Source organism: Lynx rufus, unplaced genomic scaffold, assembly GCF_022079265.1.
Source record: "Lynx rufus isolate CCGP_SWC_20201006 ecotype Redwood Valley unplaced genomic scaffold, mLynRuf1.p SCAF_40, whole genome shotgun sequence".
In the NCBI taxonomy this organism is placed as follows: domain Eukaryota; kingdom Metazoa; phylum Chordata; class Mammalia; order Carnivora; family Felidae; genus Lynx; species Lynx rufus.
This window is the reverse complement of record NW_025814857.1, coordinates 285,945-313,393: the sequence shown is the minus strand read 5'-3', so window position 1 is coordinate 313,393 and position 27,449 is coordinate 285,945. Positions and strand designations below refer to the sequence as shown.

General features: G+C 45.7%; 1 protein-coding gene, 1 non-coding gene and 1 pseudogene across 2 annotated transcripts; 2 read left to right on the top strand and 1 right to left on the bottom strand.

Annotated features, from left to right (window-relative positions):
- The first annotated feature begins 956 nt into the window (after positions 1-956).
- Positions 957-21,894, top strand: GABRQ (gamma-aminobutyric acid type A receptor subunit theta). Its single transcript, XM_047097753.1, has 9 exons — positions 957-1,128; positions 3,302-3,390; positions 10,073-10,140; positions 11,865-12,085; positions 13,818-13,900; positions 14,362-14,499; positions 15,036-15,188; positions 16,720-16,970; positions 17,605-21,894. The coding sequence occupies exons 1-9, from the start codon at positions 980-982 to the stop codon at positions 18,583-18,585; spliced, it is 2,133 nt and encodes a 710-aa protein (XP_046953709.1). The 5' UTR covers positions 957-979; the 3' UTR covers positions 18,586-21,894.
- LOC124525397 (uncharacterized) lies at positions 15,709-15,873 on the bottom strand (annotated as a pseudogene).
- Positions 21,895-24,479: 2,585 nt separating the features above from the next.
- Positions 24,480-24,632, top strand: LOC124525396 (small nucleolar RNA SNORA62/SNORA6 family). Its single transcript, XR_006965494.1, has one exon. It is a non-coding gene; the product is annotated as a small nucleolar RNA SNORA62/SNORA6 family (small nucleolar RNA).
- Positions 24,633-27,449: the final 2,817 nt, after the last annotated feature.

Here is a 27,449-nt window from a genome sequence, read left to right as displayed (position 1 = left end):
CTTCCTCTTCCCTGAGCTTTGTCCCAGGGACCTGAACTTGGTATCAACAGCACGCTGAGATACTAAAGTCTTTAAGAAAAGTCTTGGGCTCCTGGAATCCAATTTCCATCCTGATGTAATCCAATTTCCAATCCTGCATGGTCAGAGCTCTGTCATAAAACCCACCTGTGATCCCCTTCCACCCCACTAAGAAGAAAAGCACGTGGGATTATGTGGGTCAAGGGTTTGGGAATGAGCATCAGACATTTTCTGATGTCCAAATGTGTCCAGCTCTTTCAGAATGCAAATTCAGTCAAGGCATTCAAATCACCTCACTCCAGCCACCGCAAAAAAACAGCAAAAACAACAACTACAAACAAACTCTGAGTACACGCTATTCCAAAAGAAACGTACACTTTGCATTTTTGCAGATAGGAAGAGCAAGACCCACTGGGTGCCCAAAGTCAAGGATCTGTGTCCCGTCCCCAGCAGCCGGATCCCGTCCTCCTCTCCCGGCCTGGCCCCGCCCCTGTCTGTGTCTGAAGCTGGCCGGGGGACAACTGCAGAGGCCTGAAGGGGCGGGGGGGGCCGGGCTGCGCGCGGTGTGAGGGCGGAGGCGTCAGCGCGCGCCTTTTTGTGCGGCTCCAGGCCCCCACTGGATTGGTTCGGTCAGTGTTGCCGTCGGAGTGGGCGGAGCCAGCTGGAATCCAGGCTCGGAGTCCAGTCGCAAACAGGAGCGGTTGCAGACGGAGCGCACTTCGCAGCGGCGGGTTGCTCCCCGGGGCTGCTGCGTCGAGCAGAGCTGTTGGGGGCTGCTCCTCCTGGGCTCTGGGCTCCCGCTCAACCCCCGCGCTCCTTGCTTCCCATACACTCGCTACTGTCTCCTTAGAGACTCCTAGCGACCCCCAGCTCCCTCTGGCCCCGCACTGCCTCCACTCCGTCCCTTTCCCCAGCTGTGAACTGCCGTCTCTCGCGCCTTCCAGCCCCGAGCTGCGCGGTCATGGGTATGAGAGGGATGCTGCGAGTCACCGTGTTCCTGCTACTCATCAGGACCTGGCTCGCGGAGGGCAACGACCCCAGTCCCACCCCAAAATTCCACTTCGAGCTCTCCCCCACTGTGCCCGAAGTCATCTTGAACCTCTTCGACTGGTAAGCGGGTGCCGCCAGCCTGGGCATGGCGGCGACAGGGACCGGCGGGCCACCTCGGGCCTCTTGGACGGAGCGGGCTGGGGTATCTTGAACCCAGCTCGCTGCCGAGTCATGGCGCGCGGGTCCTGCCCGTCCTGTCCCTGGAGGGAGATGGGATGGAAGTGGGGGCGACCGGTAGAGATAGAGCTCTGTGCTTCAGCCCACCTGTTACCGCGGCGCCTGACAGAGCCCCGCGTGTGCCCTAACTGCAGCCACGGGCGGAGGACGGGGGGCGGGGGGAAACCATGCCCTCAACCCAGGGTCTGCCATCCACCCTCGGGACTAAGGCACTGGGCAGGTTTTCCGAGTCATTTCCACTGGCACCTGGGGACTGGGAGGGGGAGCAGTACAGGGTGATGGACAACTCACAAAACATAGACAGTACAGACACCTGTTTGAGTCCGGATTTTAATCTGTTCCCTGAGGCGCGTGCGTGTGTTTGTATGTGTGTTGAATGGTGAGGGACCTTTTCCAATGCTGCAGATAGAAATTATTGACTCAACCTCATCGGAGCCCAGACAGTGGGATCAGTAGCTGCATAACCGTATAGCCTGTGTGGCCTGAGATGGGTGTGCTTTTGTACTTAGTCCTGTGAAAACATTTGAAGATTCAGGGTTTTTTTTTTTTTTTTTCTGTTTGATTTCAAGTTTGTTTGGGTCTGCAAATATCTGAAGAGATATTAAACAGTCAGTCTTTACATGTAGATCACACAGAAATGTGTGTTTGCAGTGGCCATGGATCCTGCGCTCTGGCATATGGGTAATGTGTGGTACTAAACAGGCGGGAATGCATTGCTTTAATTCGGGAATAATGCATGTGTACACTTTGGAGTAATGCAAAATGAAATTCTGTAATTAAAGATGATTAGAAATGATTTTTTTAATGACAAACCAGAAATGAACATGTATTCAGAAAAAAAGGTGGGGGGGATAGTTGGGCAAGGTTCCAGCAGACAGCCCTGCAGTGTCCTCAACCCAACATACCAGACTGCGCTAGTGAACTCTCTCTCTCTCTCTCTCTCACACACACACACACACACACACACACACACACACGTCCACATGTGCGCGCGCGCACACACACACACACACACACACACACAGATTTGCAGGGGCTGACGTTCCCTGGTGGATGCGTCAGAGATCCTAAAAATTGTAGTGAAGCCCAGGGCCTATTCTCATTCACAAACCCCTTTTCTGGAAAGAGCCCTACCGAAGGTGTAGGTGAATCAGATGAACCTCAGAGACTTCTAGAAAGGCCAGCTGTCTGCAAGGCTGAGCTGGATCCACTTAACATGGGCCCACTCAAAACACGTCTAGGCTGGAAGCATATGCTTAGCTATAGACATGTCTGCTCTCAGAATACATGTCTTTTGGAGGACAGCCCTTGAACCCCCAAAATCTAAACAGTTTGGTTGGGTGAGGGTCTTAAATCTCTGCTACATGAGCAGAGTTCTCTCTCTCTGTCTCTCTCTTTCTCTCCCTCCCTCTCTCTCTCTCTCCCTCTGTCATGTGCCATATATCAAGTCTTAAAAACAGAGTTGTATAAACACAAGATTTACATAGATGTAACCACAAAATGCCTGGTCCTAGCCCAGGTAGGGGAAATGTCGCTGAGGCTCAGGGGGGTCACTGAGGGTGGAATATGACCTTTCCTGAGCCAGTCAGGTGCCCCTGGAAGGACTTTCACCAACCTGGAAAGCTTCATCCAGGCTGATGGCAAGGTGGGCCTTCTTAAGGGGCTGAAGTAATGTGTTTATCCCAGGTCCAGAACTTGCCCATTCCCTCCCTTCTCTACCTCCCCTACTGTCTCCTCTAGTCATGCCCTGCTCCTCCCCAATCCTGCCTGGTAACAAGTATCCAGTCTTTGTGCCCCATTCTCTGGATAAAAGCGGAAGGGGGGGAGGGGGAAAAGAGGAGTCTGCGTCACTGCTGCGCTTCTGGCTGACTCACTCTAGGGAGGGAGAGGAGTGGGGAGAAACGTGTACATGTATGACTGTACATGTCTGCATGTGTACAGGAGAAAAGAAGGCCCTGACAAGTTGACATCTGGGGTGCTCTTTGCTGTTTGTCCTCTGAGAAGCAATGTGGCATTTACTGATGACCAGCATTTACTGATGATTTCTCTGTTTCAGCAAAAATTGTGCAAATGAAGCTGTGGTTCACAAGATTTTGGACAGGGTGCTGTCGAGATATGATGTCCGTCTGAGGCCAAATTTTGGAGGTAAGACACAACCAGATACTAGAAGCCTTTGTGTGACATGGAATAGAGTTGAGATGGATGCAACAAGACAGCTCCACTCAGTACTGCTGCCCAATGGCACTCCCCAGGCTCAACACTTTTGCCTCTCCGGACCCCACATTCCTGACTGTGGGAGACCTTCAGCTGAGCACTTTCAGGGCCCCAACCCCCAGGCCTTCTGCTCTGCTCTTCCACTTCTCTGCCTTCTTATGCAAGGGGCCTTTCTGCCCCTTCCCTTATAACGACCTGAAGTGCACTCCCGGGTGTGGCTGGAGAAGCAGTAACTAAGAAATGGACTGTGCACTAGAGTTTTCTGCTACATTCGTGGGGAGGGCACACATTCTTCTACTTGAGCACACATTCTTTGCACTTTGGACAGTTGCCCCATTCAGCTAGTTCAAAACTAAGGGCATGGTCTTCTCTGTCTAGTTTACTTTACCCACCGGGGTCCCAGGCACTTCCACCTCTGCCACCCCTTACCAAAGCCTTTAGCTTCCACCAAGTTCATTTTCATTCAACACATTCAAGTCGGTGTGATCTTTATAAATCCAGCCTGATTACCTCTCAGAGTTTTGATGGCTTTATTTAACTGCCAAATATAACCCTTAGCCTCGCACTCAGACCTCAAGCACAAAGATGAGAAATGACAAGGGAACTGAAACACAAAGCCAATATATAAGTTTCTCCTCTAATTCCTGCCTAGCCCCCACCCTTGGAAAGGGTGACTGGGCTCAATCACACAGCTTTAGGGGACAGGCATTCTAGTCCAACCCCACAGAAAAGGAGTAGCATTCTCCAGGGACCACCCGAGAAACCTAGACCAAGGACAGACAAAAGGAAGGGGAGTTAGTCACGAAATAAGACTTAGTCACATTTCAGCTCAAAGGAAACAGAAAGCTAAAAATCAGAGTGGCTGAGTGGAAGAAAGCCCTCCACTTCCTGCAGGTGGTAGACCTAGACACCTACTCTAAGGGGTTAATGAATGCTAATGATTCACATTTGTACATATGAATAGAAGTCTTCCAAAAACACAATGCCTCCACTCTAAAGGGCCCATAGCTAGGAAGTGTACATTGTAGTAGACCAGTAACAGAATTCTGGGGGTGCTGTGATTTGCTGGGAAAGCCACCTGGAAAACCAAGGCCCCAGGCTTTGGAAGTGGGACATTTAACTGGTGTTGCTTTTGCTGTGTTGCTCCCTCTGAGTCTCAGGACAGAAGGTGCAGTCCTGGATCTAAGTAAGGTGAGTGTGCACTGGGCATTAGAAAGCTGGAGTGGAGAGGGCAGAAGTCAGGCTCTTTCAGTGTGGACATTCAGATGCTAGAGCACAGCCAGCACTCTTGAGTGACACTGGTTTTTGAACAGCTGCACCAAGCACTGGTGGCTGTCAAGGGAGTAGCTACTACACTTTCTCCTTTCCTCATTTTCGTGTTTCTCAGCAAAGGCTACCCAACAGCCATTCATGTACACCAAGCACACCCTTCCCACTGTTTCAGATCGCCATCCCTGCAAGCATCCAGCATCAGGGGGAGGGAGCCGGGGCAAGGACCACCCTCTGGGGATTATCTGGTGTGGCTGGTCCAGTCTCTCCAAGGCACCGCACCAGTGTCTTTTGAGCTAACTCAAATTTGTTTACACCTGATTCCTAACCTGAGTACACTAAGCTTTATAGGCATGTACACCTGGGGTGTATGAGGAAAGATGGGTCCTTGATTTGACCAAACAGTAGATGAAGGTGGGAGAGCAAGGACAATGTAGGACCTTCTAGCATTTAGAGAGAAGAAGGCACTACAGGCTCAGTCTGGGACTGTTATATAGGGCAGGGAGGGGGTTGCCAATCAATGAGACACTGGGTCCAGGGTTTCACCTTTGCGGTAACCCAGGATTCCCTGTAATGCTTCCCACTAGACACAGAATCAAATTCCCCTCTGTGTCTGAAGTGATATAGAGATTCAAGGACAGACACACACACATACACACCCCCCACATGCAGAGGCCTCACCTAACTGTGGTCAGGTTCAGTGGGTCAGTAATGAGGCTGTGGGAGCCTTATTACTTCCTTGAGAGGAGGAGGAGAAGGAAGAGCCAGGGGAAGTTAACAAAGCTGCTTCTTTCTGGGCAAGAGAAGTGGGATTCTACAGTATTGCAAAAGGCAGGTCCCTGAGGACTTCACCTAGTTCCTCACCTGGCACAATGTAGGCACAGAGTGAAGGAATGAGTGGGACATCTTCACCATTCCTCCATTTATCTGCTTTTCCTCTGGTACTCTGATGGCTGCTAGGGAGGACAAGGACTTGGGGTAGCAAAATTTCCAAGAGGGAGGAAGTGGTTAACCCCTCTCTGCCTTCCTGAGCCCATCAGGAAGGAATATGGAGCTGAGGCCATCACCACAGAGATAGCATTTACACACCTTATCTGGAAACTTTTTATTTCCCTCCATGGGATACCTTGGCTAATCTCTCATAAGGTGTCCCCTCTAGGTGAGTAAATTAGAAAACAGTTCCAGGTTTCCTTCCTGCAGGCTACATCCCCAGGCCAGGACTTATGGACTACATTTCAGCTCCCAGTTGACCCTTGCACAGGGCTATGTCTTGGCCCTTTAGGGTTCAGGTCCCCCAGAATTCCACTGGAAGGGATGGGGCTGCCTGATTGGCACAAAATGGTGTAAGATGAGAAGCCTGACCCAAGAGTGAGGTGTCAGGGGATGGATGGCCCCTCTAGGACTAGTTGCCTGCTTAACACACTTTCCACTCTCTAAAGGCATGTAAGGAGCCTGACAAGCTATAATAAAGAACTACATTTCTAGAGACCTCTATCACTACATACAGTGCTGGGGATCATTCACAATAGCCCTAAATTCTGGAGTCTGGGCTGTGGCCTCTCAGAAAGGCCCATTTACTTCTCAGCTGCCATTCATATGCTGATGCCCAATCCCAGGTCACTGAAGCATTGGGATAGGATAAGCCTTTTCCCTCTTTTCTGCTCAGCTTCTGGGCCATCAGCCTGCAGTGAAGCCAGCAGGTAAATTGCAAGTGTCACACATGTACCCATAGCAGCAGTGCGGTGTAATACATATAGAATAATGGCTTAGCTGTGGAGCCAGGTGAAGACAGCTTTGAGCCAATAGGAAACAGCAAAAAGTGTTTTTCCACAGCACTTTATAGTTTACTACATATTTTCACATCCATTATCACATTTGAATGGGCAGTGCTAACACCTAGGCCCAAAAAAGAAAGCAGGAGGCAGAAATACACTCATACAGACACACATTCAAACACACATATCAACATACACAGACATCCTCACACATGCACTCACAGGAATAAACTCACAAGTTCATTCACTCATAAGTTCAGTATACATGCTTACCTGCACTCACATATTTACACGTGTGCACACATCTGTGTAATACAAAACATGCTTACACATTCACATACACACATGAACATATTCTCACAAACACACTCAAAAATTTATTCACACACATAAATTCATATGCCTCTGCTCCCACATTCACTCATACTTGCATACAAACATGCTCCCATGTTCAGACACTGCCAAATTCACTCACACACATAGAAACATGCACACACACACATGCTTGGATATTCACGCACATGGACATACACACATTAACATGTTCAGATATTCATCCATACACATAAATAACTCTTATTCGTCCACATACAAAAAATGCTTGCATACACTGATGTGCACGTGCTTACACATGCACATTAACATGATTGCATGCAAACAGGCTCATGCATTCACCCACACATGAGCTGCTTATACACATGAATATGCTCACATATTTACCAATTCACACAAACAGGCTCACACATTAAGGCACATCCATATCCACATGCACAGATATATTCACACATTCACTTATACCTGAACAATGACACACTAACATATGTGAATATGTTCATGGATTCACTTGCACATCAGCATGGTCACACATTCAATTACACACCAGGACACTCATGTATGCTCATATTCAATCACACACAAACATGCTCACACATCCACTCAAGCACATAAATGTGCTTACATAGACTCATATCCCCACATGTATAAGTATGAGTGTGAGAATATAAGTGTGATCACTAATCACACTTAAAACTTGCATACAAATAAGGTCACATATGCAAACAACTCACATATTACACAAGCATGCTCATGCACAATGACACAGACACATACAGTCACACACTCAGAAGTTCACTTACCTTCCTAAACATTCACTCACACAAACACATTCAATTACACATTCCCTCACACATGCACTTAACATGCCCACACACAGACTGACACATGAGCATATTCATACACACAGACACATCCATCCAACACACAAACATTCACATACACTCATGTAAACACAACTTTAACATACAAACATGAGCATGCATTTACTCACACATGGACATGCTTATGAATACATTATATTCACATATAAATACAAATACATTCACATGTGAACAGACTCAGGCAACCCACATGTTTACTCCCACACAATACACTTCAATACATACACGTTCACATATTTGCTACCTCACAAACACACATAGACTCACACATTCACCCACACTTACATATGAATGCACTCATATTTATAGACATACTCACACATTTACTCCCACAAAACACTTGAATATTTCAATATTTATACATGCAGACATGGTCACATCCACTCACGTACATGTTCACACATTTACTCACACACAAACATGCTCACATACATGAAAACACCAATTCACTCACACACATGAATGTACTCATACATTAACATGCTAACATATATGAACATAGAAATTTGCTCACACACACAAATACATACATGTTCACACATTCACTTGCACATGAGCACATTCATACACTCCCACACATCAACCTGCCTACATGCTTGCATGTGCTTACACACTTACTTACATGCAGTATATACAAGCATACAAACATGCTCATGCATTCACTCACACATGAACACACAAATTCACTTATAGGCATGGACATGCTCACATACATATACTCACACATTTACACACACAAGTAAGTTCACAAATACACCCATGTTCACACATTCCCTTGCACATTAACAAGCTCACATACACTCATACAGTCACACATTCACTCACTCATAGTTGCACACTCAAACACACAAATACAAATTCATTTGCATATGAACACACATTTACTGACACACAACACACTTGAGCACACAAATGGCTTACAGGCAGACATCCTCAATACTCTCGTGTATATACACTGGCATAGTCACCTGCACGTGAACACAATCACAGATTTGCTCATGTATGTGAATATGCTCACATACACTCATGTGCACAACTCACACATTCATTCACACAAAGACACATACTAACTCACATATGGACACACTCACATGCACTCACACAAATATGTTCATACACACCACAAATCTTAGCTCTGTTTTTGGGCTCATTGCTCTTGAATTTTTATCAGAAAACCATTTGGAAAAAGAGTGCTTCATCTCCGTATTTTCTCTTTATCTTACCATGACCCCTTCCCTTCATCATATCATAGGCGAGGCCCAGCTGTAAGAGCTTAGCTTGTGTTAATTATGAGATCAGTGCTATCATTATCCCTATTTTACCCATGAGGAAACTTGCACTCAGAGAGATTAGGTAACCTTTTTTTTGGTAATTTTTATTTAAATTCCAGTATAGTTAACATACAGTGTAATATTAGTTTCAGGTGTACAATCTAGTGATTCAACATTTCTATACATCACCCAGTGCTCATCTCAACAAGTCACTCCATAGTCCCCATCACCTATTTTCCCCCTCCTCTCTGGTAATCATCACTGTGTTCTCTAGAGTTAAGAGACTGTTTCTTGGTTTTCCTCTATTCCTCTTTTTTCCCTTTGCTCATTTGTTTCTTAAATTCCGCATATGGGTGAAATCATATGGTATTTGTCTTTCTCTGACTGACTTATTTTGCTTAGCATAGTACTCTCTAGCTCCATCCATGTTATTGAAAATGGCAAGATTTCATTCGTTTTTTATGGCTGAGTAATATTCCTGTGTGTGTGTGTGTGTGTGTGCGTGCATGTGCGCGCGCGTGTGTGTGTGTGTGTGGTTATGTTTTATAAACAATCTCATTTAATATGGCAATTCATATATATATATGAAAATTTATTCTGGCATCATACTTGCCTCTGTAAAAAGTGGGTCATCAGTGAAGAACTCTGACAAATACGTTAAGATATAAAAACCTATCAGTGCCTTGAGAAAGTGACTTAGCACCTATATATACATTTGGGTGTGTATGTATACTGTATCTTCTTTATCCATTTATCAGTCAGTGGACACTTGGGATGTTTCCATAGTTTGGCTACTACAGATAATGCTGCTGTAGACATTGAGGCACATGTATCCCTTCAAATTAGTATTTTTGTATTCTTTGGGTAAATACCTAGTAGTGCAGTTGCTGGATCATAGGGCAGTTCTATTTGTAACTTTTTGAGGAGCATCAGCCACTCTGGAAAACAGTATGGAGGTTAGGAAACTTATTCAGGGTCACACAGCTAGTAAGTGTCAAGATGGGGTCCAAACCCAGGCAATCTTGCTCCTGAGTGCATGCTTTATCAAACCCTGCATGTAATAGTGTCTTCCCATTTGTAGGTGCCCCTGTGCCTGTGGGAGTATCTATCTATGTCTCCAGTATTGAACAGATCTCAGAAATGACTATGGTAAGTGTGTCACCTTCAGCCATGGGCCTGGGGACAAGGGACATGTGGCAAGGAGCAGAGTCATAAGCCAGCTCCAATTGTTCTGACTCACAACAGAGCCCACATAGATGAACATGGTAGATTTTGTAAACTATAGCCACTGGAACAAAAAATAAATAAATCCAAATGGATTATAGACCTAATAGCGAAAGGCTTATGAAGTTTTTAAAAGATAATATAGAATACTGTGTTTGTGTCTTTGTGGTAGGACTTGTTTAAAAAGACATAGAGGGGCCCCTGGGTGGCTCAGTCAGTTGAGCGCCCAGTTCTTGATGTCAGCTCAGGTCATGATATTGCAGTTTCTGAGTTTGAGCCCTGCATCTGAGTCTGTGCTTATAGCACAGTGCTTGGGATTCTCTGTATCCTCTCTCTTTGCCCCTCCCCTGCTCACACATGCTCTCTCTCTCAAAAATAAAGTTTTTTTAAAAAAAGTTACACAGCCCTTTTAAAAAAAATAAATAAAAAGACATAGAAAGCAGAAAGCATAAAACCATAAAAATAAATACTGGTAATTTCAACTATTTTAAATTCTATCTAGCCAAAACTTCTGGAACTTCTGTTTTGCAAAACAGACAAAACCAGTATAACAAGTATAAAAGGATAAGTCAGAGTGGACTGAGATATCTGCAACACAAAGAACTGATATTGAAAGTATACATAATTCCTGTGAATTAATAAGAATATTTTGAAAATGATAGAAAAATGACTAGAGGAGTGCCTGGGTGGCTCAGTTGGTTGAGCACCTGATTCAGCTCAGGCCACCATTCCTGGTTCATGGGTTTGAGTTGCACATCTCTCCCCATCTCTGTCCCCTCTCTCTCTCTGTCCCTCCCCCGCTCACGTGTGTGTTCTTTCTCTCTCTCTCTCTCCTCTCTCTCTCTCTCAAAAATAAATCAACATTTAAAAAAGAAAAAATGATTAGAAAATTTGTGAAGAAAACCAAGTAGCAAATATGTGAAAACATACTTGACTTTATTATTAGTCAGTGAAGTGCAAACTAAGACCAGAGCAAGAATCCATCACATACCCACCAGATTGGCAAAAGTCAAAAGTCAGACCATACCAGGCAGGAGCTGGCCAGGCAGGAGCATTGAGAAATCTCATCTGTCCTCAGTGTGGGTGTAAACTTGAACTTTCACTTCATAATTCTTATTTCATGTTGATTTGGGTATGTATCATGTGTTCACACAGTGGTGTATATGTAGTATATTCATATGAACAAATTTTATTAACAGACATCAACTTGAATGAATCTCACAAATATAATACATACAGTGTAATTCCAATTGGAAAAAAAAAATTTTTTTAAATGGGTCCAAGCAATGTTTCCTAGAAATACACACATAGACAACAGAATTCTAACAAACAGCAACAGAACTATTATCATTAAGATCTAAGATAATGGATACTGCTGGGAGGTAGGTGTGGGGAATATGTTCTAGAAGGAACACATTGAAACTTAAAGTTATTGGTAATGTTTCATTTCTTAACCTGGATTTTAATTACATGAATTTCAGTTATTCTTTTTTTTTGAAGTTCATTTTTAACATTTAACATTCTTACATATTTCAGTACTCATCTATATTTGTGATATATTTCATACACCTTCATGCACACACACACACTGTGAGGATGGAGAGGAGCACAACCTCACTTACAGCTGGGATTCACCTTTCTCTCCCCAGGACTATACGATCACAATGTTTTTTCATCAGACCTGGAAAGATCCACGTTTAGCATACTATGAAACCAACCTGAACTTGACCCTGGACTATCGGATGCTAGAGAAGTTGTGGGTCCCTGACTGCTACTTTTTAAATAGCAAGGATGCTTTTGTGCATGATGTGACTGTGGAAAATCGTGTGTTTCAGCTTCATCCAGATGGAACAGTGCGGTATGGCATCCGGTGAGTTTCCCCAGGCACTTGAGGACCATCCTCACAGGCTTCCTTCTTCCAAATGAGTATCCCATAAACACACTGTAAGAGACACACAAAGGAGCCCACGGCTTTCCACATCTGTCTTGTGCTGCCCCCTCACTCATCCTACCCAGTAGTCAAAGTGAAACCTTCAGAGCTTTCCACAACCATCCTTGGCTGTCCTGTCCCCACACCTTGCCCATCTTTCAATCCCTAACTTAAATGCTCTCTTTGTCAAGAAATCCTCCTTGATTATCTCAACTCAAAGAGCTCTCCCTCCACTTTAGCATTCTATACATTCTGTTATTTATCTTTGTTTCTTTTCTCTTCCATGCAGTGAGGGAGGGAGACAAATGAATGCTGAAGCCCATATGTAATGAGGGAAGGGGACCAATCTCTGCCATTGGTCATATTTGCATCATGCAGGGGAGCCCACGGTGTGCAATATATGTCTATTGTCCATGGTTCTGTACACATAGGATGTGCACATGCTGGAAATCCTCACTGGCTTATTTATAGCACAGTATGTGGTCACCAAGGCTCTCCCCACAGCATCATCTCTTATAAACTATCACTTAAGACGAGCATAAGAGATAAATGTAGCTCAGAAAATTTTTCCAAAAGGTAGTTGTGCCAGGGTTCAGCCCCTGTCTCTGAATCTCTCTTTCTCTTGGGTGCTCCTGTTCTATCCCTTTGTTTCTCCCTTCTTTCTCCATGGCCCAATGTGCTAGAGTTAAAGAACAACAAAACTTACAAGGAACAGATGACTGGTCATACCTGTTTCATTAAAAGGGGTCCTCAGCTGATAAACGCTGCATGGAGGATTCATAGAAAGGAGAAACGCACACACATCTCTACCCAGTGTACAAAATGGAAATTGCTTAAAGGGTTGAAAGGGACTACACTGGGATTAGCAGCTGGGAAGGGCAGGATAACGGATAGGGGACAGCCTCCCAGCGGAGGCTGCAGAGAACGTTTGTAATTATCCTCTTTCCCACAGGCCATTCCTCCCACTTCCCTAGCTCCTCCAAGATCCTTCCTCAGATTCCTCCCACAGACGCACCACCTGGCAACTTGAAGCCCCTGCCCAACACTGCATGACCCACCTTAGATATGTTAATACCTCCTACCCATTTATACCTACTACTGGCAATTTGCTCAGCTCCAGTGGTCCATGTACTTAGGCAGATACGCAGAGATGAGAGTGCTATGGGAGCACCTCTCCTAGCCAAAGGTGGGCCTGGGCTACAGCTCACATCCATGCCTGCACAACACATACGGGCACTCCACATGGGATCTGGCACATCAGCTGCTCCAATGTAGCCTTGCTCCTTCTTCAGCAAGAAACTCCACTTTCTGTCTCTCCATCCAGTTTCCTCAAGAGCCCTTCCCATTCTGATGCCCTGAGACTTCCTGACATGCCACACACCTGTTCTTTAAGCCCTGCCAGACTTGTTGGCATATACATTCCCTCTCTCCTCCCTCCACAAGTGCAACTTAGCTTTCCTCTAGAGAGAAAGGAAGGAAAGGAAGAGGGAAAAGAAGGAAAGAAACACTAGAGGGAGAGGAGGACCCAGTTCTAGTGTAGGCAGTATGGGAAGATGTTAGGTGGGTCAGCACTTGGAGTACCTCTCTCCTGCACACCCCTGCAGCCTTCTCAGGAATGGTTCTTTGCCTGAACTTGATTCGCTTTTCCCTTCCTTCTGCTTTTCCTTTGCAGACTTACCACCACAGCAGCTTGTTCCCTAAATCTGCAAAAATTCCCCCTGGACAAGCAGACCTGCAAGCTGGAAGTAGAGAGCTGTACGTATGTCCTCCAAGGCCCCTCATTTCTACTTGGGGTTATGGTTATCCAGAAACCAAAAGCAGAGTAGAGAGTGAGAGGGATAGCATATTTCCCCTACTCCATCCCTCCCCATTCTCTCCTCAGTAGACAGACAGACAGAGGTATATACAGAGTATCTGGGAGAAGGTGGACTTTAATGTGTAAATAGTCCCATGAGGAAATTGTACCTTGCTATTGGGAAGTTGTGTACAAGCTAGTGTGCAGGAGCACATCTGTTTGCTTTCTTTCCTGGCTGAGAAATTCCAAAGTGAGAATTCCCTTTCCAAGTTCCCCCCTCTTCTGTGCTCAGACTCAGAAAACCACAAAGGTGCCCCAAATGTGCAGGTTCCAACCATTCTTTGGGTTCCACAGACTGCTCTGGTGTAAAATCTGCCTATGCCTGCTTTCTCAGACCGACCTGCTTCTTTCCCTCTCCCAGATGGCTACACGGTTGAAGACATTGTATTATACTGGGAAGGCAATGGGAATGCCATCCAGGGGACTGAGAAGCTGCACATTCCTCAGTTCAGCTTCCTGGGGAAAACAATGGCTAGCAAAGAGGTGTTCTTTTACACAGGTGGGTCTGATATTCTCTCCTATTTCTTCTCTCTTTTGTACCCTGGTAAACTCCTGGACATCTCTCTGCCCTTGACCTCTGCACTCCTGTCCTATTTCCTTCTGGCTCTGTACACCTTCCAAAACCCCCTTCAAAATGAGGAAATGGATGTGGAAGCACTTGGCTGGGTTTGACACTCTACAGGTATAAAAGGTTCATGCTTTTGCTGATAAAAATAGGTCTCCTCTTAAAGCCAGCCTCTCCCCCTCCATCTGTTTGCAGCTTTGAAATATCCTGTATCTCCCATTTCAAAACTCCAGTTGACATGAAGCAAGTGAGGAAGGAAGGAGGAGAGAACAGACTCACTATGCCATATGGGCCTACTTACATGCCACTGTCACTGGCCTTAAGGCAGCAAATAGGGTCAGATTTACAAACTGCCCAGGCTGGAATATTAGAGGCTGAACTGCCCATCAGATTCCCCTCCTCCATCCTGTACTTCACCCTGAAAATCCCCTCAGCCCTGCCACCCTAATACCAGTATGTCTCCTTGCCAGGTTCCTATGTACGTCTGATACTGAGGTTCCTGGTCCAGAGGGAAGTCACCAGCTACCTTGTACAGATCTATTGGCCTACTGTTCTCACCACTGTTGTCTCTTGGATATCGTTTTGGATGAACTATGAATCCTCTGCAGCCAGGGTGACAGTTGGTAGGTCCTGTCCTCATCCCGAGGAGGAACTTGGATCATCTTGCTCAGAAAAAAAGTTGACAATAAGAAAGGAATACCTGGAGTGGTATGTGACTGCACAGGCAAGGAAGCAATATGGTGCCTGCCCAACAGGCATTTATACAGGTCCTCAGCCAATCCCTAGCAGAGACACTGATGTTGGAGACAAGTGTGAAAAAACAACAGGGATAGGATCTTGATATGTTGGGCCCAAAGTATTAGAATTCATTATTTGCTGGATACATAAATGAACAGGTCATAAATTTAGATCAGAAATGTAATACAGCAGGGGTGCCTGGGTGGCTCAATCGGTTAAGCGTCCGACTTCGGCTCAGGTCATGATCTCACAGTCTGTGAGTTGGAGCCCCACATCGGGCTCTGTGCTGACAGCTCAAAGCTTAGAGCCTGCTTCAGATTCTGTATCTCTCTGCCCCTCCCCCACTTGCACTCTGTCTCTCTCTCTCTCAAAAATAAACATTAAAAAATTTTTTTAAAAGATGTGTAGAAATTTAATACAATAAACATAGATTGAGCAACATAGCAAAATGTCCTACTAGGCATCAGAGGACTTCCAGAGAAGCTTGCCCTCAATGAGTGTCTAATGGAATGCTAAGATAGATGCTAGGAGATTCTACACTTGATCTTAGCCAAAAGGCCGAGAAGCAACAGATGCTAGGAGATTCTAGAGGAGGAAATGACCCAGGTCTTGTTGTCTAAAACTACACCAAGAAAATGTTGCTCAAACTGGGTTTTCAAGATTTGTGGGAGGCAGAGGCATAAGACTTGTCATTCACTAAAACAGGAAATTGCTATTAAAAGGCACAGGGGCCCTAAGAGGGGACTAGATCAGAGAGGGCCTGGGGCAAGAGCTGGGGAAATAGGGAGAATAGCAGAAAGACAGGAGGGTTGAATTGGAAAGACCTTGAGATCCCAATTTTAGCAGTTAGAACTTCATGTCCAAGCAATGGGGAAAACAAGAGGGTTTTGAGCAGTACCAAGGAGGGGCCTAAGAGATCAGCTCCCAAGTTTATCTGGTCCCAGTGTGCCCCACATCCAGGTCTGATTTTCCATCACCATATTTGGGGCAGACTCCTCAGCCTCCTTCTTTAGGAGCACATGTTGGACTAAGCCTTTAACATTTGTGTAATATTTTAAGGGCTCACAAACCTTTTTGAGGGATGTGATCTAAAGGAAAGCCCATGTGTTGGAAGGCAAAAGAGATTGGAGATGTAAGTCACTGTGAAACCATGGCTGGAGATTTTGGACTTGACCCTAAGAACAATGAGAAGTCACTGAATCATCAAAGCATGACTGGGTGTAAAGCTGGGAGGGCAGGGAGGAGCAAAGAGAGCACCTGAGCAAAGTCCCCAGGCCTAGGGAGTTGAAGATATTTTGCTGAGAGTCCTCCTTATCCCAGAGATGATCGTTGCTCCCTTCCTGTGGGATGTGGACCTGATGGCTTGCCAAGAACTTCAGCCACCTGAGGATCCTAACCCTGCCATGTTCTTTACAGGTCTGACTTCAATGCTCATCCTGAATGCCATCAACTCACATCTGCGGGATAAACTCCCCCAAATTTCCTGTATTAAGGCCATTGACATCTACATGGTCGTATGCTTCTTCTTCGTGTTCCTGTCCTTGCTGGAATATGTCTACATCAACTATCTTTTCTACAGCCGAGGTGGATCCCGGCGCAGACTCAGGCGACACAGGAGAGCCCGAAGAGTCATGGCCCGCTACCGCTACCAAGAATTGATGCTGCAGGTTTGGCTTTTTGACTGACAATCAGCTTTCCCTGATTAGGGATTGGGCACATATTAAAACCTAAGTTTAGCACTTGACCCTTTCACATTTCTTAGCTCCTTTTAGCCTCACACAGCACATGTGTGTGTGTGTGTGCTCAAACACACACACAGACACACACACAGACACACACACACCAGATAACAAATAGAACAATTTATCATCACTCCTTTACAGGTCAAATCATTGTCCTAAAGTCACAAAGCAGTAAGTGGCAGAACTAGATTTTCCCAGACCTTTTGACTTCAAATCCAGTCCACTTAGCATACTTTCCAAGGGCAGGTGATGGAACCAGAGGGAAGAGGAACACAGGCAGGCTGAAAGGAAAAGATAGGCAGCAGAGGTGTTGGTCTACCGCTCCTTCCTTTGCTCTTTCAGTTCCCAAATCCATGCTGAGACTTTTGTTGCTGGCAGTACATTAATGTCCAGCAGTACCCCCTCCTTCACAGGGAGCCCAGCCACATTGCCTGAGGAGCCCTTGCCTCCATCCACCACACAGCACTCCAGAGGGAGCAGCTGCCCCAGGGAGACACAGGCTTGGCAGCCACCATAGATTTCCCTTACATGCTAACAGACTTTTGGTCTTGTTCCTCAGCCCCTTGCACGCCGGAGATCCCAGGAAGAGATGATTCTGTCAGTGGAAGAGATCAACAATCACATTGCAATTGCTGTTGAGGAAAGTCCTCTCCCTCCTCCCTCCCCACCACCAGTGCTTATTCATGTAGGATGTGAACCTACTGACTTTGTAAGTCTACCTACTATCTCCTTAAAGGATGACCAGGTTAGCATAGAAGATGAAAGTGGCTCTCCTTTCTCCACACCAGTACAGGCCTGTCTGGCAAGCCTCGAAAGCCTCAGCTCTTTGACCTCCATCCCAGAGCAGGCCCCACTGGCCACCTCAGAAAGCCTCAGCTCACTATCTTCTCTCTCAGAGCAGGCCTGGATGGCCTCTAGAGAAAGCCTGAGCGATCTCCCCTCCACCTCAGAGCAGGCCCTGCACAGCTATGGCGTTCGCTTTAATGGTTTTGAGATTGATGACAGTGTTATTCCTACTGAAATCCGCAACCGTGTGGAGGCTCATGGCCATGCTGAGACCCATGACCCAGAAGACCCTGAAGAGAACTCGAGCTCAGATGAGAGTCGTGGCTGTGGCCCTAGTGGGAGGCATCTGCTTCTCCACAGCCACAGGTGTGTGCAAGAGGCAAGCTATAGCCTTGATGAGATCCGTAGCAACCTTAATGAGATCCGTAGCAACCTTGATGAGATCCGTAGCTTGCCTGATGACATCAAAGTTGAGAGCGGCTACCTTGACCTTGAGAAGCAACTCGAGTGTGATCTTGACAGCACCTGGAGCCTTAATGTTGATGATTTCATGGGCTTTGACCAAGGCAAGGATAGTAACTCAGAGTCTGATGACAGTTGCCCCCCGAGTCCTGGGTGCTCCTTCAGTGAAGGGTTGTCCTCCAAGCTCTTTCACCCTGACTATGTCCCTAAGGTCGACAGGTGGTCCCGGATCCTCTTCCCTCTTGCCTTTGTGGTGTTCAACATTGTTTACTGGGTGTATCATATCAATTAGTCCCATAGTGCTCTTTTCATGGTTCCACTTGATTCTACTCTGCCTTCTTTTCTTTGTTCATTTTACTTTGTGGTTATTTGGGAAGTTGAATCAGTTCTACCTTTCTCTTTGTAAACATGAGGTGGTGAGTGGTTGGAAAGGATGCGTTCTGACTGGAAGGAAAGGTATTGAGGAGGAGTTGGAGGTAAATAGTACACTGATTTCCCTTTTCTGCTAGAAGACTATCACCTTTCCAAAGACTTCTACCATCTATTAAGCACAGAAACGCCCCTAGAAATGTTCAGAGGACAGAGCCAGGTTGTGGGGGATGGAGGAAGCATCCAAGCCCTATGCATAAACATTTCTAGGTGTTTTTCTGTCCCCCCGAGGTGTTGAATTTTCTTTTTCATTACTTTTTTTCTTCTGTTTTTCCCTCCTAGGGATTATGGTCTTGCTCACCCCCTGATTAAGGTTTTACAGGACAAAGTCAAGCTGGGTTGAACAGAGGTACACAGGGGAAGGGCTAGCCATGGCTTTAAAGTGCAAGGGGATGGCACTAGGGAACTTGGGAAACTTTGAAAGTGCCTCTTCCCCACTATTTTTTCTGTTGTATTTTGAGTGTGGCATTGTGGCATGAGGTTGGGAGTGGAATATGAGTGGGTAGGGGTACTGAGTGAGATGTCAGAGTGAGAGATCATGTTTCCAGGAGGAGCTTACAGGGGGTGATGAGGTCAACTTGGAGATTACCCAGATATAACTAGCATCTTTGGAGGGATTGGAACTTCTCTTGTCTATATTCTGCTTCATAGCGCTTGACAACACAGCCTGAGTACACCTAGGTCAGATGCTGACGTGATCACTAGTTACAGAGAAAGCACTTGATAAATGAAGACTAGGGTCAGGACATTTCTGGCTTGCTATTTCATCCTCTGGTCTAGAACAGCAAATGAACAATTGTCGTGAATCTCTATATAGTAATCTTATTTGTCTAGTGCACAGCAAGTGTCAACAAGCTCACTGACCCATCACAGTGTCACACCCTCACAGGAGCCCAGTGAGGCAGGAAGGAAAAGCACATTGTCTTCAGTGTTCCAAGGGGAACAAGTGGAGCTTATGTATCATGCTTGAGGACATGCAGCCAGTGAGTGGTAGATCCACTCCACTTGCTCTTCCTTCTTCTTGTCCTTTTAACTCTCTCAACTGAAGTGTTCCCCTTTCCCCTTGCCCCTTTACAAATGGGGGTGCTCCATTAGGTTCTGCTTATCTGCCAGGCACCAGACCTCATTTGATAGCACCTGGAACATCTCTGCTGGAAGTGGCCAGTGACCAGCCAATGAGTGTGAACTGAGCGCATGGAACATGAGCACTGCTCACCCAGTGGGGCTCCTAAGGGAAATAGAAAGTAGCCTGCACTCCAACTTTCTTAGCAGCTCCACCTCATGAATAGAGGCCACAGGGAACAAGATTTGCCAAGCACTCAGCCTGTGTTTCTCCTTCCTCCCCAGGCAGCCTCTCCCGTAGCCCCTCAGCCACCTACCCTTTTAACTGTGTTTCTGTGTTTGTGTTTCTGTGTATAGCTGAGTGTATGTGTGCATGAAAACAATTTTGTGTGCACATACAACCATTTGAGAAGCTGTACAGCTCTATGTATATCAGTGTAAATCTATATTGATGTGTATAAGAGTGTATATATAACAACATGTGGATGCGTGTATGTGTGTGCATACCCCTAGGAAAGAGTGTGTGTGCTTGTGTGTACACACATGGGTATGTGCTGTGTGTATATGACAGCATATGTGCATACCTATGTTACTTTATCTGATTTGAATGAGTGTGAAAGGAAATACACCTGAAAGCATATTTATTTCCTGTTGGTGGCTCTTCTGGAACCACCATAATTCCTTTGGCCTCCACATATGTGGGGGGCCTTATTTGGCCGGGCTGGTTAACTGTTTCGTTCCAGTTCCTTGTTCCAGGGAGCAGTGTCTCCCGGCCCCCATCCATTCTTCTCCTTCTCCCTCCACCCATCTGTGCTGTCGCCTGGACAGAAGACATAAGAGAAGTGAATGTAGTCCCAGGAAGTGACAGTTTAGTGCCTTGAGGTAGGAAGTGCTCAAATGTGAGATAAGCTGGGAGTGCAGAGCATTTTGCTTTGTCCTGAAACGAATGTTTGCATAACAAAGACAGAGATTGAGGGGGGTTCCTTGAAGATGCATTAAGAACAGAAATATGTGGACAATGGATGGGGACAGCTAAAGAACTGGAGAGGGAGTTGTATATAGCCTTTATAACTTATTCCCTTATTGCAATCACATTGTACGCCCAACATGTGTGGGGGCTGAAGACAGCCAAAAGCAGGTGGGTGATGTGAAGACATATCCCAGGGGATCAGCTGTAGCACTGGATGCAGAGAACTAAAGGTGCTTGGGAAAGGCCTGCAGGCATGGCCAGTAGGAGTGGTCCCTTTTAGGGGCACTGTAATAACCCATCCTGCATCTTTGGACAGCCTTGGATTTGGAGTCCAGAAATCCCTCCTCCTACCCACTCCAGGAAAAGAGATTGTTATAGGGGTGAGAGGATTGGCCAAGGAGAGAGGTACAAAGGGAGCCCCAGGGACTGTCTAGATCGGTCCAGCTTGCCATGTCTCTTATTTTCTATACACACAACATACAAATATAGCCTCCTATACATACACACCCACAGAGACATAGTCACACATACATGGATACTCACCCTCAGCACTAAATGGATATATACACAGAGACATGCACACTCACATATAGCTACATATATATTCACATGCACAACCACACACGATTACCCTCATTCATGTGCATGCACACGCGTGCACATACACACACACACAGATAACAGCTAAAAACAAAAAAGTTGCCAATGGAATATCTAAGATTGCCTCTTTCTTTTTGGACACCTCTCACAGAAAGATACAGGTTGGGAGGAGAGCAATGACCCCAAATCTGAAGCTCCCATCATGGCTATTGAAAGTCTTGCTTCCTGGAGCCTAAACATTGGTTGGTTGATTTGAATTTGGGTTTCCAGGATCCTAGAGGACCGTCGAGCCCTGTAGGAAGTGAGTGGCTTATCTGGGGTGATGTCATACAGAAAGACTGGAGCAGTGGGGACCAGAAAGTGGGTTTGAAGATTGGTCTGGCAGCAATGCATAGGAAGGCTTCAGAGCACAGACGAAGGGCATAGAGGCCAGTTGTAAATATGTCTGTAGATCCACGTAGCTAGATAAAATATTTATACCTTAAAATGAACATCTTGGGAGCACCTGGGTGGCTCAGTCAGTTGAGCGACCGACTTTGGCTCAGGTCACAATCTCACAGTTTGTGAGTTTGAGCCCCGTGTCGGGTTCTGTGCTGACAGCTCAGAGCCTGGAACCTGCTTCGGATTCTGGGTCTTCCTCTCTGCCCCTCCCTTGCTCACGCTGTCTCTCTCTCTCCCAAAAATAAAATAAAAAAAGAACATCTTGCCCTAATGTGCTGCAATGAGAGCAGTTGAACTCTACTGCAACTCACACTGCGTGAGGTTGTCAAGGTGAGGTGGAGGTTTGGCAATGACACCTTTGCAGAAACTTGAACCTTCTGAGTGTTTCATGGACTTGGTCATTTTAGCCTGAAAATTGCCAGATCTCCCCTTGTTGTCTTCTATGTGTGTTCTGTCATCAGTGTCATTGTAGAGCCCTATCCTCAGCCAGCTGCCTACATCCCCTCCCACTCCTCACCCCACACCAAGTAACTCTGAAGTGCAGAGTATCTAGCAGGGCTAGATACTATAACTACTAGGGTTCAGCCCACAGAGCTGCTCTCAGCCCCAGCCAATCAGAGAGTGCTTATGGTAAGATAATTCACAGCTTGAGCAGAGGGAAGGGTCTTGTTGAGTTTGGGATGGAGCAACCCTCACTTCACTTTTCTGCACAGCTTTCCTTCCTTTTCCTCACATGGGCTATCCCATTAACTTTCCCTCTAGAATTCCTTCTCCACCACTACCACAGGAAGGGCATCCTCTGTCTCTTCAGAGTGTCATTTTGTTGTGAGGATGTGTGATATGTTTCCTACCCATTCTTGCGCATTCCATCTGCCACTGTGGGGTGCCTTTGCAGAGATAACAAATGATCTATTGGGTCTTACTGTAGCTTATACAATGTATTCTTACAATTTGTGTCATCTTGTTAATAGCAAGGCTGTGGTGTCTTTGCATATTTAGAACTGAACTTTGCTGAGACCATGGCCATTCCTAATGAGGTTTCTTTATTCTGTACTTAAAAGAAGTAACACTTTGAGCTATTAACTAATGAATGCATTTGCTAAACCATCCACCTGCATGGTACCTTGCTTTGGTGATGAGCATCAAAGGAAATCTTGACTTGTGCTATTGAAAGTGCAGTGTATTTGTGTTTGTTGTGTAGTGTCCTGTGATCAATATGAAATCCCTATTGTCAGTGTTGTGTTTTCAGGGTAGGGAGGGGGAAGGGTGTTACAATGTCTCTCTGATATATTTCAGTTATGAAATAGCCTCAGTTGGTCAGGGTCACCTCTGTTAACATGTGTGAGACTTTACACCCACTATCTTGCCAGACTGCATCCCTGGGGTCAATAGTCATTAGCAGAACTAAAGGTGCCCGAGTGTAGTGAAACTGGCTGTGGTGCCTGACTTCGGGCAGTGCAAGAGAATTCTTCAGAGGACAGGCAAGGCAGTGCCATTCTGAGGTAGATCAAATACAGTAAAACCACAAACATGGAGGTCTTCAAGAAAACCAAGAAAGGACCAAGAAGAAAAACTACATGTCTTGCTGTCCTGAGCTACATAAGGATGCAGAATGGCAGAGACCCCTCCAAGATGACCCAGTTCCCTCTTTGTCCTCATTAAATGTACATTTTTGCATGAAAAAGACCTTGACCAGTCTGGACTTCAAAGAAGGAAAACATGAAGAAACATAAAATTATGCTTCTGAAAAATATGCTGAAATAAAGGTTGTAAATAGCCAAAAGGAGAAAATAAAATTAATATATATAATGCCAATTACACTTATGGGTTGTTGTGTTTCCTCTCTTGGATTGGAAGGGAGCCGCTTCTGGACCTAAGAAGCCTCTGGCTTTCATTGCTCACCTTTCCCTTCCCAAGGCTTTGCATATTGACCTCCTCATACCCTGAGATATTTGAATCCATAGTTTTCAAGCAGACTGGAAATATTAATGTACAGTTGAAATTAGTTTACACTTTCACACAAGCATTTTAATCATATGAAACAAAAATTATAAAACATGTCAAGCCATTGTGGTGCCAGAATACAATGAGGACATTTATTTGCAGTGGCAGGGGCATCTTTATGAAGAACGTTTTTAAAAAAGTATCTTTTGGGGTGCCTGGGTGGCTCAGTCGGTTGAGCATCCAACTTCAGATCAGGTCATGATCTCACAGTTCGTGGGTTCGAGCCCTGCGTCAGGCTCTGTGCTGACAGCTCAGAGCCTGGAGCCTGCTTCAGATTCTGTGTTTTTCTCTCTCTCTGCTCCTCCCCTGCTCACACACTGTCTCTCTCTCAAAAATAAATAAAGATTAAAAAAATTTTTTAAATATATCTTTTGTGGTGCCTGGGTGGCTCAGTCAGTTAAGTGCGCCTGACTTCAGCTCAGGTCATGCTCTCATGGTTGGTGGGTTCAAGTTCCACATTGGGCTCTGTACTGACAGCTCAGAGCCTGGACCTTGCTTCAGATTCTTTGTCTCCATCTCTCTCTCTCCCCCACTCGCTCTCTCTCTCTCTCTCTCTTTCTCTCAAAAATAAATAAATAAACATTAAAAAAATTAAATCTTTTTTGCCAATGTGGATGTGCAGAATAGAGAGCAAGAAAGCCCTATGGGGATGGAAGCAGGTTTTAAAAATTTTGTAGAGTCCTGCACATTGTTAGAGCTTGGAGTTGAGGCCCCTGGCTAGTGATAAACTCACAGGGGTAGATAGCATGCTACATGAGGGGCAAGCCTTTCACTAACACCACGAGGGTCTCTGGCACAATGAGTGGAGTTTAATAGTAATTCTTGCTGCAAGAATAAAAAAAATAATAATAGAATTTGTAAAAATAAAAAACTTTGTAGAGTCACATTAAAACATCCTGCCACTGGCCCAGCAGGTCCTTGTTGTGGCCCACATTTGTGAGTGCACCCACCTCCAAGCACCTTTTGATGAAATCCTTGGAGTTACAACAGGAACCCTAACCTAGTGGCTCCTCTGTGGTCCCTTTTGTGCCCAAAACAGGCCCGCAGAACTGTGCATTCACAGCGTGCTTTGCTGGTCTGTTCATGGTGGGAGGGGCCTGGTGTCCTTACAGGTACACACAGAAGGAGAAAATGCAGTTGAAGGTAAGGAGGAGTTTTCACAGTACACCTGGATCCTGCTATTAGCTACCAAGTTCTTTTCTGGCTATGTTCTTGCCACAAGTCAGGTTTTGTATTTATTTTGTACAAGTCAGGTTTTGAGGGTAGCCAGCGACCCCAGGTGGAGCTTGCTGCCCTTGAATGGTCCTACTGTCAATTGCTGCCCACTGATTATACAGCTACCCTAAAGAATAGGTCAGAAGAAAGGGAATGTGACCTCTTTCTCTCTTTACAGCCTCCCTTAGGGTGAAAGAGCCCTTGCCACAACCTTTCCAGGATTTCAGCAAGGCCTCTCTTCCCAGCCTCCCATGTTGGCCTACCTTCCTCCAAACCCTGGCAAGGCCTCCCAGGGGCTCCTTAGTACTGCTTTCCCAGTCCAGGTCTCTCCTAAGCTCTCCTCCTGATCAGAATCTCAAAAGAATTAGTAATACAAGACTGAGGCAGATTTGTTTTATTTTTCAATAACCGTAAGTGCATTTTTATACTGATACATTTAAAAGTAATAGGGGATAAGGGACTATTCATCATGAGACTCAAATGAGTTTCTGTCCAATGGTCTGGAAGCAGTTCAGAGACTGTACCCAATGTGGAAGTGCCAGAATTTGAACATGAACCCTTCCCATGGCCAGGCTAAGACTTGCTGCAATAGAATGCAGTCCAGCATCCTTGACTCTAGATTTCTCAATTTCAATTTACAAATCAGCTTCTTAGAAAGTCTCCCTTTAATATCACATGGGGGAAAGATGTTAAAAATTTATTGAAGATTGTGGACACCAGCCCCCACTTCTGTCTAGAATACTCTGCATGCTTTTGGGCGAGACTCTGGTCATTTGGGGACTTCTTCCATTCCTCGCCTTTCCCAGCCCATTCTCACCCCAGGCCAGGTGCACCACTCAGAGTTCTGCCCATTAGTAAGATTTTCCCTCCCCACTTTCTTTCAAGACCACACCCATGTTAAAACCAGCCCATGTTTCAACCAGCCAGGGCCCAAAGGAATCCCATACGGTCATAAGTGCAAGCTGGGGAAGGGGTGCTGGTGCAACTGTAGCAGGTGGTATGGGGGTCTGGGCTATCTGCTCATGTAATTGGGTCCTCTGCTACTACTCAGGCTAGAACAGGCCAGCACTAGTATCTCTACCATGCTGTATCATTGGATGCAAGCAGCCCAGGAGAAGTACGGCCTTATTGCAAATGCAGCTGAAGCTGGCAAGCAACTATGCCCCTTACAATAGATTCTCTTGCTAAACATCTGAGTGGCACACCTCCATGGCCACAAAACAAGCACATTTTACTATTGCTAATGTTGGTTTACTTCTTTCAGCATACTATTTTGCACCTAACCAAAGACCCTCTTCTGTTACTGTGCTTGTGGTTTGGTATAGGCCAGGACTCCAGGACGTCTCCATCCTGGCACTCTCTACATACAGGAATATGTGGATGCTTTGCTAAGGGAAGTGAGACCTCCCACCTTCCTCTCTAATGAGTAAAAGGTACTCTGTCCCATCACACTACCAAACAATGGCTAACCATGTGATAGCCAATTTGTTATAGGATAATCAGTGAGGAAAGGTTACATGAGTGCTGCTTGAGGTTACAAAATCCTAGTAACTTAACCCCAAAGCATGTTTATTTCCATCTCACATTGTGTGTCTAATGCAGGTCATCAAGTAAAGTTGGGGGTTTGGGGGGAGGTGTCTCACATTAGTGATTAAATGCTATATTCAGAAAGGATACACATCATTCACACTCACAACTCATTAGCTAGAATTCTGGCCCAACCCAACCTTGGAGAGCCAGGACATTTACTTTGCTATGTACCTAGGAGAGGTGAACCACATACATAATCACTGAGAAGTACTAAGGACAACCATTGGAAGTTTCCCTTGATCTTTGCAGGAATATTATTTGTTCCTCTTCCCACTCCGAGGTACTTATGCCCTCCTTTGTAGTAGTCGTCTCATCTTTAACTTTGACACATGAGCCAGCAACATATATTAAAATTCCAAAATGCTCCCAATCATCAGTGAGAGTGTTTACCATTCTTAAAGGAGGGATTTCTGGCCTCTGGATGAAGTCGCACCCTCCCTATGGCCAGGAGTGCAATTTGCATTCCACCCACCCCGGGCTAACTTGGTCCTGAGCAAAGTGGACCTGGAGATAATTCAAGCCTCCAGTGAAATCTTTGACAAGACTACAGGTAAACTTCTTTTGGGATCTCAGTATTTCTGAATTCTTCTGAGAGTGCTGTCAAGACTGAGAGCAGCTGGGGGAAAAAATGTGTGGAGCAGAGATGGGGTGGGTCCATTTCTGAGCTAGCAACTCCCCATGGGTGGATCAGATGACCAAAATGTACTCCTTCTTCCTGTGGGGTCCCCTCAGCTAATGACCTTATGGCCCTACTTATGGGTGATACCATTCTTAGAGAATGAGACTTCCAGCCTGAGGCCTTTCTAATTAGGAGCTTCAAATCCTATTTTTATGGTGGAGGGACT

Excerpts from the sequence above, each read along its gene's own strand:
- GABRQ (XM_047097753.1), top strand. The coding sequence starts at position 980 with ATGGGTATGAGAGGGATGCTGCGAGTCACCGTGTTCCTGCTACTCATC. Across the intron at positions 13,901-14,361 it reads CAAGCTGGAAGTAGAGAGCT|ATGGCTACACGGTTGAAGAC; the intron begins GTACGTATGTCC and ends TCCCTCTCCCAG. Across the intron at positions 15,189-16,719 it reads TGCAGCCAGGGTGACAGTTG|GTCTGACTTCAATGCTCATC; the intron begins GTAGGTCCTGTC and ends TGTTCTTTACAG.